Source organism: Asterias rubens, chromosome 10 (genome assembly GCF_902459465.1).
Source record: "Asterias rubens chromosome 10, eAstRub1.3, whole genome shotgun sequence".
Lineage (NCBI taxonomy): Eukaryota > Metazoa > Echinodermata > Asteroidea > Forcipulatida > Asteriidae > Asterias > Asterias rubens.
In genome coordinates, this window is record NC_047071.1 from 5,065,081 (window position 1) to 5,080,871 (window position 15,791).

The 15,791-nt window shown below is 39.2% G+C and overlaps 1 protein-coding gene across 2 annotated transcripts in view; it reads right to left on the reverse strand.

Annotated features, from left to right (window-relative positions):
- Positions 1 to 2,215: 2,215 nt before the first annotated feature.
- The window catches only part of LOC117296145 (fibrillin-2-like), a 73,742-nt gene continuing 60,166 nt past the window's right edge, over positions 2,216 to 15,791 (reverse strand). For both annotated transcript variants that reach the window (XM_033779024.1, XM_033779025.1), the window contains exons 46-62: positions 15,090 to 15,215; positions 14,603 to 14,728; positions 13,500 to 13,646; positions 12,769 to 12,963; positions 11,623 to 11,748; positions 10,989 to 11,111; positions 10,464 to 10,589; positions 9,814 to 9,933; positions 9,093 to 9,239; positions 8,734 to 8,898; positions 8,055 to 8,177; positions 6,992 to 7,108; positions 6,496 to 6,624; positions 5,110 to 5,232; positions 4,687 to 4,809; positions 4,449 to 4,572; positions 2,216 to 4,024 (exon numbers count right to left, since the gene is read on the reverse strand). In XM_033779024.1, coding sequence (XP_033634915.1) covers positions 3,274 to 4,024; positions 4,449 to 4,572; positions 4,687 to 4,809; positions 5,110 to 5,232; positions 6,496 to 6,624; positions 6,992 to 7,108; positions 8,055 to 8,177; positions 8,734 to 8,898; positions 9,093 to 9,239; positions 9,814 to 9,933; positions 10,464 to 10,589; positions 10,989 to 11,111; positions 11,623 to 11,748; positions 12,769 to 12,963; positions 13,500 to 13,646; positions 14,603 to 14,728; positions 15,090 to 15,215 — 2,891 coding nt within the window. In that variant the 3' untranslated portion in view covers positions 2,216 to 3,273. The remainder of the gene's footprint in view (positions 4,025 to 4,448; positions 4,573 to 4,686; positions 4,810 to 5,109; positions 5,233 to 6,495; positions 6,625 to 6,991; positions 7,109 to 8,054; positions 8,178 to 8,733; positions 8,899 to 9,092; positions 9,240 to 9,813; positions 9,934 to 10,463; positions 10,590 to 10,988; positions 11,112 to 11,622; positions 11,749 to 12,768; positions 12,964 to 13,499; positions 13,647 to 14,602; positions 14,729 to 15,089; positions 15,216 to 15,791) is intronic.

Consider the following 15,791-nt stretch of genomic DNA (forward strand, 5'->3'; position numbering starts at 1 on the left):
TCAAGCGTATAGGGACTTTGTTTTAGTGATATGCGCTATATAAATACGGTTTATTATTATTATTATTATTATTAAAATTCCTCATTGAAATGCCAAGACTGTTGACGAATTGCCGTTATAATCAATCAGTTTGTGATCTGCGAATTCGTTTACTCATATTATTTTTTAAGAACTCCTTAGAAATATGGAGTTAAAAATTTAATGATTAAATCGGGAATGAATTGAGAACACGGAATACGAATATTGGACAACTGATCCAGTGTTGTAGTCGAGAGCTAGGAAGTCCGAGATGGAGGTATGATGGTTTGAGACAGAGACCAAAACTTGGAGACAATGGTGAGTAGATGTGCTTTTAAAACTTCTGAATATTTGTAGTGTTTTGATACAGAATTTGAAACGGATATGGTTCAAAAACAAAATCCACTTCCATTCGTAAAATTAGGATTAACCCTCGGGGGGGGGGGGGGGGAAATATACCGGTCGACTATTACCAGTAAGGCCATGGTAATGAAACTGGCTGTCGGATTCAACACGACACTTTTCAAATTAAAAAAATCTTTAAAAATTCTTATATCGCACATTTCACAATACATTAGTGCCCTGGTCATCGGGCCAACAACATCCTTTAATCTTTCTTGGCTCCCTGGGGAGTACATTTATACAGCCTCGAGCTGTCGTGGTGCTCTGAAGGCTTTTATATACACAATATCAACCTCTACCCCATCGCAGGTACCCATTTGTAACCCTGGATGAAGAGAAGCAATTATAGTAAAGCATCTTGCTAAAAGGTACAAGTGTCGCGACCAGGATTCAAACCCCAAACTCTGGTGCCCCCATAAGAATAATAACAATCTTGCAATGATTCAAAAACGGACACAATCTTGATTTCTACAAAGGTAGCTTTTATTCCTTTATTCTTTACAACAAAGTATGTAAACAAATTAGTACTACATAGTACACACACATTCTGTTTAATTTTTTTTTTATTAGTGATTATTATACATTGTAATCTGGTTACGTTATTTTCACATGGTTATCTTTCCCTGCATTTAGTTTAAGTTTAGTACCCTGATGCCACTCCAGATAACAGCTGTATTTTGTAGTTGCGGCTAATTCTTGTTTTGTGTTGGCCTTTGTCATAGGGTAGCCATTTTGGTTTTTTTATCATCAGATTCATGCAGCAAAACTCTCATTTGCCAACAATCAACCAAGTTGTACAATGGTGGAAACATTGACAAGTCTACAGTATATGTCAATTGTTTAATTTTTATTTGAAAGTATCGAAAAAAGAAAAATTGACAAGAGCAGGATTTTAACTGACAACCTCTAGATTAACCAACTGAGCTATCTAGCCCTATATTTGCAGTCGCCCTATTTTTTCAATGTCTTTGTTCGGTAGTTTCATTTTGATCTAAACGTCATACATGTACATGTACTGTTGAAATTGCTGGTTCGTTTCATAACCACAGCAACTCCGAGATAACTCCATGGTCTTAATCAAATGATATGCATGTTTATTGACTCCACTATCAGCAAACGCAACAACATCGTGTAGGCTTTGTGTCAAAGGCCAAAGTACAAAACAAAATAAGTATGCAAATATATTTGTGTGATAATTGGTTATCAATCTGGTTCATAAAACACAATTCTTCCATTGTCAGCTTGCTCTGGGCTGACCGGCTATCATACGTAAAATCAAAAATGTCAATTTTACAAAAAAGTGCAGCATTATTTTGAAAGATTTCTTTAACATATCCATCGAACGAGTTAACAACATTGTTAAAACAAACTATGTAAAAGCTACGCATAAAAAAGTCCCTTGTTAATTAGGAATATATTTTATTTTTTGTTATTTTTTTTCCTTCTTCATTTCATTTTTAAGTAAATTTAAAAAAAATACTTATTAAGCGTCAAAATTTATATAAAGTCTAAGTATTAGTACAAACTTTGGAATTTTTTTGTACAAAATACAAAGCCTGATTATTAAACTGATGGATTCTAGGGGCGTGGAACAATGATTATGCAACAACCCAGTCCGACAAATTAAAACGGAAGTTCAAAATTTCATAGGGCTAACATGCATACCTTGGGTTGTTAAGTGCCACCCCACCCTTAAAATAACACTACAGAGGTGGATATCCAAAAGAGTTAAGACTTGTCTTATCTCGAGTTAGGACGAGGTACATAACTTGGGACTAGCCTTAAGTTTTTTAATATCTCTTATAAGTTAAGACTAGTCCTAACTCTTTGTGAATTCGACCCCAGATCCACCCTGTATTTTTAAAGAAAACACGGTTTCCCTGTCTACGTGTTTGAAAACACCGATGGTATGTTTTTCTACAAACTACAGCATCATATTTTCGAAGAGACCCCCTTTACAGTATTCATCAGAATACCTTCTCATCAGAAGAATGTTATAATGCCTCAAAACATGACGCCTCTACTACAATAGATGGCAGTGATCACACTGGATTCAATATTGTTTCTTTACAGTAATTGAGAACGCTATAAATATTGACAGATTTTGAAATGCTCAGTCAAGTCGAACTCCAACCCTCCCACCAAGTTCGCTCAGACAGTTTTGGTGGAAACATGGTATGCCCAACTTTGGATAAACTGTAATCAGCACTCAACACTGTGGCCAATTCCCATAAAGAAAATGGCAAAGCCAAACAAATTATTTTGCTTACCGGCCACAATTTCTTCGCTATGTACTGTTTGTGACTAGTTCTTGTTTTTCCTTAGCTGTTGTTACTTTCAGCTCTATGAGAAATGACCCGGCCTGAGGGATTATCAGGCGGTTGCTATTTCTCTTTTAACATACCCTGTTTTAACACTTGACAGATAAAAAATAGCCTTTTAAGTATAAAAACCTGAAATAAGAATGATCAGAAGAGCGTATTTACAAAGCAACACTATGATTCACCATCCTAGTTAAACTGCTGTTAACAAATCCAAAAAACGGAAAAGAAACAAATTATTTGAATAATATAAATATAACTAGCCTAAACATGTTAATGCATAGTGGACTACATCTAACAAATCTAATTTTTAAAATTGTCTTTACTACAGCATTGCCGGCCGATACAGTATTAAGACAGATTATTTAAAAGCACCTTCTGACCAAAAATCCTTTGGGATAATGATTTTCTTTCTTTGTAAAAAAAAAAAGACCATTAATTAAAAAAAGGGTCCTAAGACTTTTACAGCCAAGTGTTAAATAGCACCAATTATGACGTAAAAATCACAGATGCATGTACTCCGGTGATTTCCTTACTCCACACTAGCTACGACGTGTACCTCAATCTCAAACATGATGGATTTACTCATCTCCTCCGGTAGCGCCTCAGCAATTTCCTCATCCTTTGGTTTCAATTGCCCTTCGACCTCCAGCTTGAAGACGGTGGGTTTCTTGATGGCCTTGTGTATGCGCACCAAGGCGACACCCTCCTGCTTGTTTTGGATGATAAAGAACCCGCCCTCGTCACCGGTCACCAATTTGTACTCCATCGTACCGATGTCCTTTGAATAACCCGTCAGGAATCTAGCCACACGGAATCGTCGTCGCGCCATGTGGATTGGCAGCTTTAGAGACACAACTGCTCCTGGTTTGGCGTGGACACCGAGGAAATTCTCTGCCGTCTCGGTGCTGTTGGTCGGGACCACTTCAACCGTGTTATTAGTTTCCTCGATGGGTAGCGTATTCTCGATCGCCACGGTGTCGTTCAGATCTGGGACATCGAGGGCAGCATCCACATCTCGTCTTGTTCTACCAGAGTTGAGTTGACAGTGGTAGCAGGGCTTCTGAACAGTGCCTCGGGTTTGCTGGGTCTGGCCTGTTTGACCGTAAGACTGTTGTCCGTTTTGGCGATACTGTGGTTGTGGTTGTTGTTGGCCATACTGTTGTTGTTGTTGTTGGCGGTACTGTTGTTGGCCGTACTGTTGTTGGCCGTACTGTGACTGTGTAGGTTGACCATAGTTTTGCTGCTGTCCGTAACCACGTCCGTATGTTGATACACAAGCACTGAAAAGACAACACAACCATGTCAGATTTGTCCAAAATCATTTCATAAATTTTATTTTATTTTAAATATAGCCCCAAATTCATGTACTTTGCAAAACTTAAATATTTGAAAATGGACCATAATCAACTGTCACCAGGGGCACAATGCCACCTACTCTTGGGGCTGAAACAGGGTTACCCCCTTCACAGTCCGTAAGGATTGTAGGCATGGGTATCATCCACATGGCAGCCTGGTTAGTAGAACAGAATGCACTACATTCCCAATAATTAACGCAGCAATTAGGTTAAGTGCCTTGCTCAAGGACACAAGTGTCATGACCGGGATTCAAACCTGACAACACCAGAGCTTGGGTCCGGTGACCCAGACCGCTCGGCCACGACACGCAACAAGTAAAGGTCCGACTGGTCGGATGGTTTGTCTTACCCTTGAGCCACGCTGGTATAACCCTGAGGACACCCACAGGAGAAGCTTCCCTGTGAGTTTTGACATCCGTAGGAGCAGGGCTGGTAACCAGCACCACCAAACCCACCAGAGCACTCATTCACATCTAGAAAAGAAAAGAAAAAAAATCACAATAAAGTGGATCAACCGTTACAATGTTTCTTGCACTAATTTACAGGCCTGATATTTGGTTCTTGAAAAAAACCCAAAAGTAGCTTACCTGTACACAGCATGTTTTGTTGATCAAAGTTGTAACCTCCTGAACATCCACAGCGATATGATCCTTCCGTATTGTAACATGATGCCTGGCCACAGATGGCCCCTTGGTTACACTCATTGTCGTCTAATTCAAAGTTAAGAAAAAGAAAAAAATAGTCAAGCCTAGCTCAAATTACAAATAGGAAAAGAAATTCACTACACGCAATCTTATTCTCAACTGCCCCGTCAACAAAATATCATCAACATTGTTTTTAAAGTAGAGTGGGGTCATAAGTTTTACAGCAGTACAGGTTGCACGGCTTCAGCCAGGCACCCCTGAACAAAGCTATTGAAAAAAATAAGGAGACAGCAAACATTAGGGCTTTGATTGCTCAGTTGGTTGAGCACCCGTCATATGAGAATGAGCATGAGAAAGCAAACTTACCGACGCAGCGATTCCAGTAGTAATGCTGAGAGAAGCCATCGGGACAGTTACACCGGTAACCACCAACCGTGTTAATACATCCATACTGGCACCTGGTACCCGGACTTTGGCACTCATCGACATCTAAAAAAAGAAAAGAAAAAATATCAGCAAAATCTAAACTTGCATAGGCCTTTTCGCAAATACTCGTGCGCGCGCGTAAAGCTAGGAATTAAAGATGCATTGTGGTCTAGCTGGTGATCAAATTTGATCCATAGCTATCCGACAACGCACCTCATTTAACAGTTTGCGCTTGCGCAATGGTAGTTGCGAAAAGGTCTACGAGGACAAAACTCACACGAAGGGCTAGGCCTATTAACTGAACTATGACAAATTCATTATCATTCAATTACCTCACTGTTAACATTTATCTAAGTTTAGGCCTAGTCTAATTAGATTCTACTATTATTATTATTTATATATTCGGCTAAGAATTCGGCCTTTGGTTATCTTTTAAAGTCATTCTTGACAGACTGGCGCACTGGATTTGTTCAATATTACTATTAACCATCATTTTAACAAACGGCACAAGATTGCAACAGATATAATAGACCCTATAACAGTAAAAGAAACAACATATAAACATTTTCAAATAAACCACATATAAAAATTAACAACTGAAAAGCAAGTAAACACTTGAGCAATTCCATTGACTAAAACGGGCACAACTACATGAAATGGGAGGGGAACATGGGATAGTAATCACACAATGCAGTAAATTGCCATGTGACTTTGGCTGTAAACATTCAAAGACACAAGCAGCAGTAAGTTGAAATACAAATTTAAACAACATGCACTTTATCTCTTAAATGCAGATTAAATCACAAAGTTTGTGAAAATCACACTTTCTGAAGCACACTAATCAATAATCCAATAAGTGACACACAAGTCATTAACAAATGTGGAAATAAAGAAAATATACACAACAATTTAGGTCTTCGTACGATAGAATGATAGACATGTATGATATTGGTACAGTATATAGAAAATACATAATTTTGTTGTTAAACAAGTAAGCAATTAGTTTTGATCTTACAAGTCCAAAACCTGATGTTTAAAAACAGTGAACACGATGGGGCTGAAGTAGAATAGAACTCTTCAAGATGTTTGATTAATCTTGGAACATTAACAAATTCATCATGAAGATACGAGCAGGAATAGATTCTACAACATTTGGAAGAATAGAAAAGCCATTCAGAAATTCCTCAAAAAATACACGGACAACAATGTTTATTGTCAAATTGGTAATTGAATAAATATCAAGAGCCTCTCTTGAGGAATACACGGATTCACAGATGAAAATAACTCGGGGGAGCTTAAGGTAGGAATTGAGATTTCTTGACTTACCCACGCATCTTTTGCCGGTAGGGTCCAAGGTGAAAAAACGCTGGCATTCACAGGTGTGACCGTTAGGCACGGTACGGCACGTACCATACGGGCCACAGACATCTGGGTTGACTGCGCACACGTCTACATCTAAATGATAAAATGAGACTGATATTATCGGGTGGCCAAACCAAATAAATACAAGTTTTTACTTCAGACACTAGAATTATTGATGTAATTGTTGTCAAGTCACCAATGCAGTAGTTACTAGTCCATGTGTTATTCGTTCAACTTTCATTTAACTGTGTGGCCCTAAACTTTGACAACAGATTTACCATCTCTAACCTGGGCCAATTTTCCATTGCTCTGCTTACCCGCAAACTCTGTGCTTACAGCCCATTGAATTATGTGCTTACAGCCAATAGAATTACATGCTTAGGGCTTGCTAAGCGCAGAATACGCGGTAAGCAGAACCATGAGACTGGTCATTGATCCAATGAGTGAAACTACTACTTACTGACACAGGAGCCGTCTTTGGGTGCCATACCATCAGGACATCTACACTCGTATCCACCCCGGGTGTTATAGCAGTCAAACTGGCAATCGTGGGTTCCTAGGACACACTCATTCTTGTCTGAACACAAAGAAAACAAACAAATTAGATCTCAATGTTCACAAAGAAGGAAACAGCAAGCAGTAATACAAGAAAAGCACAAGCACCAAAAGGAACTCTGAATGACAACTATGAACACATTTTTTGTCAGGTTTGCACAATGATTAAAACAATACAAAAACATCGGTAGAACACTCATAAATATTTATAATAATTATAATTTGGGGGGCTAATCATCCTTACTCGCAGCTAAGAGCTGAATTGCGAAAGACGCGGCTACAACGTGTTCGAGAAGCAGGCATGCAAGGGCGCCTATGGCTGACAGCCACATCAACCCATTATCACCACGGAGCACAACCAAGATCGAAAGTGTTTGTTTTTTCCCGAGGGAGGAAAACCGGATGTTCTGGAAAACCCTCGTGGCACAGCAGAGAACCAAAGCGCAACTCAACTCACATATGGCCCCGTCCAGGAATCGAACCAGGGTCACCTTGGTGAGAGGCGAGCGCTTTACACACAAGCCAACCATGCCACCCAAAATGTAACTGATATAAACACATGTTGAAAGGTAGATATATTTGAGAAGCTTCAAGTTGCTCGTCAAGCATGTTCCAAAGCATGGGTCCCTCATGTTCAAATATATTACACGGGATTAGTAAGGATAAAAACATCATTTGTCAATTTTAGTCGGAAAGCTTACTGATTAAGAAGTTCATACTGGAACCACTTTTTGTGTGTGAAATATTTTTTTACCAATCCTGTATAATAATATCTTTAACACTTTTATGAGCTAGAGAAGTATGCGTATAAGAAATGTGAACATTATCAAATTAATGAATGACCCTTTGCCATCCATTTTTGTAATAATTTGTTTGTCAACTCCTTCCCCACCTCTCCCCACCTTCCAGTTCCTGTGAGCTGAAACCATTCACAAGATACCAAACCCAAGTTGTTTGTAGAGACTTACCAACGCAGGTGACACCATCGAAACCCATGGTGAATCCTTCACCACAACCGCAAGTGTAGCTTCCAATGGTATTCTGACAATCATACGGGCATGGGTTGATCTTTCGGCTGCACTCGTCTTCATCTACACACCATGAAAGAAAATTTCACAGACAAAACGTCAGGTCATTGACTATTTCTTGCATTATTACAATAGGTTCTTTGCAACAGCTAATTCTATTTTCTCACAAAAAAACATAGTTGTAAACAATTTCGGCTTCCAATTTTTTGAACGTTTATAAATTTGCATTTGTACAGCATTTTGCAGATAAGTGGTGTTTGAAGCTTTGCATGAGAAAACCTTCAGCTTGAGAGAGCATTTCTCCTGAAGACGAGCCAAGTATACTGTTTGAAACGTCAAGACTACACCAGCTCTTTTCAGAGCCAATACTACTCCAAAAGAGATTTTTGTTGATCCAACAAAAAGAGTTTAACCTACAATACAATACAATACAATAATCTTTATAAGATCCCAAAAAGGGTAGTTCAAATGCTCGCATACCTCGAAAGGAAATGAGCATGACATCAAAAGGAATGACATGGGGCTACGACAGCGAATGGCTCATAAAGCAACTACCTCAATAACTAGTGTTATCACTTATCATAATACTCTTCTTCAACAAGAAATATTTCTTACTCACCAATACAGAATGATCCATCGGGTGTAAGAACATATCCCGTGTGACACTGACAGAGGAAACCACCTTGAGCTGAGATGCACTGACCGTTGGAGCACAGACCAACGATCTGTGTACATGGATCCATGATGGGGTTGGGGTTCTCTCGGCAGAGGGTGTTGAATTCCGCTGTCAAGATCAAAACAAAAACAGTATTATTGTTTTATTTCTCACAACAAACTCAATAAAGTTGAACCATTCAAGCCAACAGGGCTCAATTTCATAATGGCTGTAAGCTGAAGTTTCCTGTTTAGCGCAGTTTCTAGCAAAGACACTTACAACAAAGGGGGGGGGGGGGGGGGGGGCTACTCTTTTATACATACGTGTAGCAAAGTTGGGGCAGGCTTCACACTGAGATCCCCAAGCCAGACCTCCACTGCAACAGCAGGAATCCTTGGTGACTGGTACAGTGTTAGCTGGTGCTGAGCATGAGTCGTCCAATGTTGCATAACACACACCAGAGCGCTGATCTGCTCCAAGTTAAAAACAAACAAAAAAGAATGAAGAAAAGAAAGAGCATGTGTTACACTACCAGTAGGTCATGTCGGCTCTTCCATCGCAAAACAGTCAAAAAAATACATCCATACATAGCATGCCTTTGAATCTTTGAAATGTAAAATACGCCCTCAATTTACCCAGAAATGATTTTATATAAAATTAAAATAAAATATTTGCCACTTTGGACTATTTGGAACAAGGCATTTCTGGGCGCTATGATCTCTAAAGGGTTAACAGACATCACTTGTTTCCCAACTTTTAATACAATTTTGTTTTATACATTGTAAATATTTTCTCTCCTTAACCAATATCTCTTAAATTTGTAATAGTGTAATTTTTTCTAATTTTTAATCTCTTTTTTTTTTTCCCCCTGTAATTCGACCTCTGGACGCCATGGGAATTTTGTTTTTAAAGAATAAACCAATAATAAATGAATGAAAAAAAAAATACATTTAAAAAAAAAATACATTCACAACTCTCTCACCAATGCGTGTTAATCATAGAATTGACTTTAACTGAGACACAGACTGTTAAATCTGACGTTACCTTTGCACTGTTTGCCATCGAAGGACGGGATGTAGCCGGTGTTGCAGTCACACGAGTATGTTCCTTCCATGTTTACACAACGTCCATTAGCGCAAGGGTTATTCAAACACTCATTGATGTCTAGTTGTAATGAAATAAAAAATAAGAGAATAGAATTAGCTGATTGCAAACTGCTTACATACCAAGAGGACCTACATTAAAATTGCAAAAATTGGTTAATGGTCTGATGTTTCGACCCTAGCAGAGTCTCAAAGGCTAAAATGGCTTTAAAATAAAAAAATAAAAAACACTAAAATGTTGAAACATCCGCGTTGTTCTTAAATGAAAACAAACGACTCACTTGCCAAGACTTTTTAAGATGGGGAAGCAGTCTAAGAAGTATGAAGTACGCAAAATAAAATTATCTTTCAAAGAGAAGTACAAAAAAAATAACATAGCATTGATTTCAAATGCATGAACCATTAATCATTATAACCCTCAATTTCAACAAAGGGGCTTAACTGTGAGAAAATATGATATAAAAAAAAAACGAATGCATAATTTAAAATGTTTGCCGAATCGTGTGGTAGTAAAAATTGGGCCCTGCAGGCATCGGGATAAAGTTGGGGGTTGCCACGCCCTTATGGGCGGGGCTTCAGTCTTTTACACACCTTTACACATGTTTCCGTTGCCACCCATGACGGAGTAACCTTCTGGGCAGGTGCACATGAATTTACCAATCAGGTTCTTACACATGTACCTGCAGTTATTGGCAGACGTCTGACACTCATCCAAATCTGACAGAAAAGAAAATACAAGAACAATTACACTTAATAATAATGCAGCAAAGACGGCTGGCAGAGCAAGATTTATAATTGAGAAAAATCAGATTTTTTTTGTTGAACTGAATATTTCAAATATTAAAATTGAGGTCTAAATCAACCAATTAACTTTGCATTTCCCTCTATTTTTGCTTTTATAATGGTTCCTGCCCTTGCATCCCAATAAGATTTCATTTGTTATAAGTTGTTATAATTTCCTTTGTCACTGTAGTACTAGCATCCTCCCATAGACTCTGTAAACCAAAATCCTTGTGAAACATTCCTCTCTTTAAAATTCCCCTGTGAAGACCATTTTTTGTTCCAATTATCTTCGGTCTCCGTCAGGTACCCAATATTAAGACATCCCTGACTCACCTCTGCAGTGTCTACCATCATCGGTGATGACGAAGCCGTGGGGGCAGATGCAGCGGAAGGACCCAGGAAGGTTCTGGCAACGGAAGGCACAATAGTCTCGATCACGACGACACTCATCAATATCTGAAACAAACAAAAAACAATATATCATGTCAGACTGAAAAACAACTTCCACTAGGTGCACAAATTGCTTATATTTAATTCAATTTAAATCATCCACAATTATATTGACCCCCCCCCCCAAAAAAAAGAAGACAACAATTCTGTATAGATTGGAAATTGCACAATATTGATAATGATATCTATACTTTGATATTTAAATTTTCAGATCCAGAACATGATTTAATCTTCTACTTTTTTACAGGTAAATATTTAAGTATTTATGCAAAATTTGTTACTTCTTTAGGAAAGGATTATTTTACAGGCACCCAACATCTTGGGATTCAAGTACCACAAATTGGCCCTCATTTTACATTCATTCTTGTTTTTCATTTACTGTTTTTTACAAACACCGATGCAATTCAAGATATTGTAATTTAGTAGGGTTTTTTTTTTCCAGGAAATTGATTTTTCAAGAAAGTTACTTTTCAATGAATAAACTATGAGAGATACAAAAATATAATAATTTGCTTACCGTGACATTTTCCATCTCTACTTTGTTGATAACCTGATCCACAAATACATTCATAAGATCCGGCCGTGTTGATGCAGGTTGCATTGAGACCACAGGCACTCAGAGTGTCTTCACATTCATCCACATCTACATTCAAAGGAGAAAACACACAAGTAGGTGTCAATGTTAAGCCCTGTTCACACTACTCTATTCCTTGGGGTTGCCCCCAGGGGCAACAACAGCCAGTCCTTTCACACTAGAACTGCTCAAATAAAGACTCCTCTCTTTGGGCTGTAATATACAAAATGTTTTATTAAAAACTGTTAAAGGCAGTGGACACTATTGGTGATTACTCAAAATAATTATTGGCATAAAACCTTTCTTGGTGACGAGTAATGGGGAGAGGTTGATGGTATAAAACATTGTGAGAAACGGCTCCCTCTGAAGTGCCATAGTTTTCAAGAAAGAAGTAATTTTCCATGAGTTTGATTTTGAGACCTCAGATTTAGAACTTGAGGTCTCGAAATCAACCATTTAAACGCACACAACTTCGTGTAACAAGGGTTATTTTTCTTTCATTATTATCTCGCAACTTTGATGACAAATTTTCACAGCAATAGTGTCCACTGCCTTTAAGGGCTTAGTAAAGATGTAAAACAAAAAAATGTTGAGTCTAAGTGGGTGAAGAGAAGGCAGAAGTAAAGAGAATGGGAATTGGGAAAAAAAAAGACTTTCATATAATGGTCAAGAAGGGTCAGTGAGGCTGAGGATGGTCGGGAGGTCATTAAAAAAACTCATACATTTGTCAAGACCAGACAGCCAGCTGCAGTGTGGACTCTGGTGTCTAGGTTGGGAATTGGTATAATAGATCGATACATTAAGCTCCGCCCCATTGCGTATTGACCAATCACAACGCAGCGAAGGTTCGACACTAAGGTCCGACATGCAGGCGCGTATCTTGGTGCGCGCGGCAGAGTTGTGCAGAAAGGCATTGGAGAGGCCCACGTGTTCTTGCCCACACATGCGTCGTGGGCGGAGCCTACTGGATCAGTCTATTCGGATGGGCGTGTGAGCCTGGGGGTTGGAAGTGTGTGACAAAGCAAAATACTAAAGCTTACACTAACAAAAAATCTGAATTGAAAAAAAAAACATGTTAATTTTTTTCACCTATGCAAGTGTGGCCCGTTGAATCTAAGACGAATCCCTGATCACAATCACAGCGGAATGATCCATCCATGTTGATACAGTAGCCATTCTCACAGATATCGGGGAATTGTTTGCACTCGTTGATGTCTTCGAAGACGTCTGGGAAAATGTCGGGGGCGTAGCCCGGTCCCTTCTTACACAACTGCTGGTATTCGGCTATTAGATGCAAGAGTATTATACAATTTATTCAAGACAACTCCTGGTCAATTTCAACAACATTTTTAATTTTTTTATTTTTCATTTAATTTCATTTATGCTGGTTGTTAAGCTAAGGATTCTCAAAAAAAACAAGTCACTGCACTAGCCAAAATTCACATATAATAGAGAGAAGACAATGAAGGAACATGCGGGAGTAAAACCCCAGATAATTATTCCAGGGAAAACCCACGCAGTCAGGTAGGGACTGAAAACCCAATCCACATAGTGTTGTATTGAATTATTAAAATCTACAGCGCTCAGCTTTTACAATGGGTGCTAATCCACATGCTCTACATAGCAGAAAGTTTGAAGGGGCACCAAGGCCAATACCTGAGTGCATCAGAAGCCAAGATCCCATGGCAACATAGACCACGGCTAGCCTTAACTCCCAAGCCTGTAGTGATCACTCCTTATTCTTATTAAAGTCCATCCGCTATGTTTTATGTTGTGTAGGCTAGATTTCATTATTTGAGATTGTAAGAATTTCAATTTACTTGAGGTTGGCAGAGGGCATAGACTGCACGGTCGTCCCCATCCAGACCCCATACTGCAGCAGCACTCCGTCAGGGTGTGGTTACCATCCAAGGGAACGATGCACTGACCTCGCTCAAAACCGGTGAAGCAAACAAGCTCTCGCGAATCTGGGGGAAAAAAATCACAATATATTCACAATATATCCACACACACAAGGCTCCACAGCAAGTTTCACCACGCATCATCGAGTTCAACTTCCCGCCTGTATTTCCCGCCTTCATGCATCACCAAGCTAATCCGCCGCCCAGTACTTAAGCAGCATGCAGCATCAGCATCTCCAGAAAACGATCAGAGCATACTGATCGAAACGTCGAGTTAATCCAACGGTTCTTCTCAGAACCACCCCAACTTATTTAGAGATAGTCATTACATGGTGTAACCGCAAACTCTTCTATATCTTATTTCCACCATGCAAAGTTTCAAATCCTACTTAATATATTCACTACTGATTCATGATGGTTCCTTCCTTTCTTTTAAATGTTTGGGCTCAGAATATTGAGTAAAACGGCTTGAAAATTTGAACCTTAAAAAAATTACATTATGAAGAAAAAAAAAGCTATTGCCAACTACCGTCCCTTCAAAATAACCTGTGGGATAAATACAACAAAGGGATAATAAAGCCTCACATCTGAGGGCATAATTTTATTTAGCTGAAACCATACGGTATCAATTCTTGTCAAAGCAACTTTTGTTCTGCAAATTAGTGTACTGAAAAGAGGACAGTTTTGTTTTCATAACGCCCACCCAACTTCCGAATGTGTAAACCCAGCTCTTGCTCCCTCTGAGGAGCGCAGGAAGGAGCAACACTGCCATCAGAAGCGTCTACAGACCAGGGGCCGAATTCATGAAACTTTATGCAACTGCGTAATGCGTAAGTCCACTTGCGTAACGTTTATGGTGCAAGTTGCGCCATAAACATTGCGCAAGTGGACTTACGCAGTTGCGTAAAGTTTTGTGAAATCGGCTGTAGGTGACTCAAACGCCTGGACACCCTTCAATCAACCACTGCTTCTACATCTCAGGTCAGTACAACCATTTGTTTCTCTGTGTTCTGTGATCTTACCGACACATGTGAGTCCATCGCTGGTAGGCAGAAAGCCCGGTTGGCACTCGCAGTAGAAGCTTCCCAGAGTGTTCACACACACACCATCAAGACAAGGGTTGGATAGAGTGGCACACTCGTCAGTATCTGAAAAAGGAAAAATAATAAAAATCACATTTTGAAATTTGCAAGATGGAAATGTTGCACAACTCGTTGTATGACTTTTGTGATTTAGTTCTTCATTTTAAAAGCTCGTCTAAGCATTCTAGCTCACGGGTGACACAGGGAGTGCCCCATTACATTAGCACTCAATTTTAAAAGCTCACCTATTCTAAGCCATTTGGTGACAAAGGCCAGGCCCCATTTAGTACTCAATTTTAAAAACTCGCCTAAGCATTATTTGCCATCTGGTGACACAAGGAGGGCCTGTACTAATTTAATTTGAACTCACCTATTCTAGCCCATTTTGTGACCTGGGGAGGGTTTAGTACTCAATTTTAAAACTCACCTAAGCATTCTTGACCATTTGGAGAGAGTAAGTAGCCGTCATTACAGACGCACTGGAAGGATCCAATCAGATTCTGGCATCTACCTCCTGGGCACAGGAGTGGCTGCTTCGCACACTCGTTGATATCTTGGAGAAGAAAAACAATAAGAGCAGATAAATCTCTCGTTGAACTTTTGAAGAGATCTATTTCAGACACTGGACACATCTTTGGTAATTGTCAAAGACCAGAATTATCACTTGGTGTACATGTGTACATTACCAACATATGCATGAAATTACAACACTGTGAATATTTGAGCATAATTGGTCATCAAAATGGCAACAAAATAATGAAAGGGAAAAACACCCTCGTTGCACAAATTTCCTGAGAATGGCTTCAGGCCTTGAAGTCTTTCTCAGATTCAATAATTTTAGTGAGAAATTACTTCATTCTCAAAAACTCCATTGCTGGGCAGTTCTTTTGAAAAATTGTCTTGCTAAATATTATACTACTGCGGAGTAGGTTTTCCGGAATTTGGGAGACTTCCCAGTTCTGAAAAGAACTTATCAACTACTGCCTGGACAGAAGGTAGTAAATCGGCTGGGACTTCTACTTTCGCTTGGCTTATCAAAGGGACTTCTCGTTATTAACTTCACTATCGAGGTGTGAGTTCTTAATTGGTCTCGACATTTCGACTAGCTTTCTCTGATCATCGTTAGGAG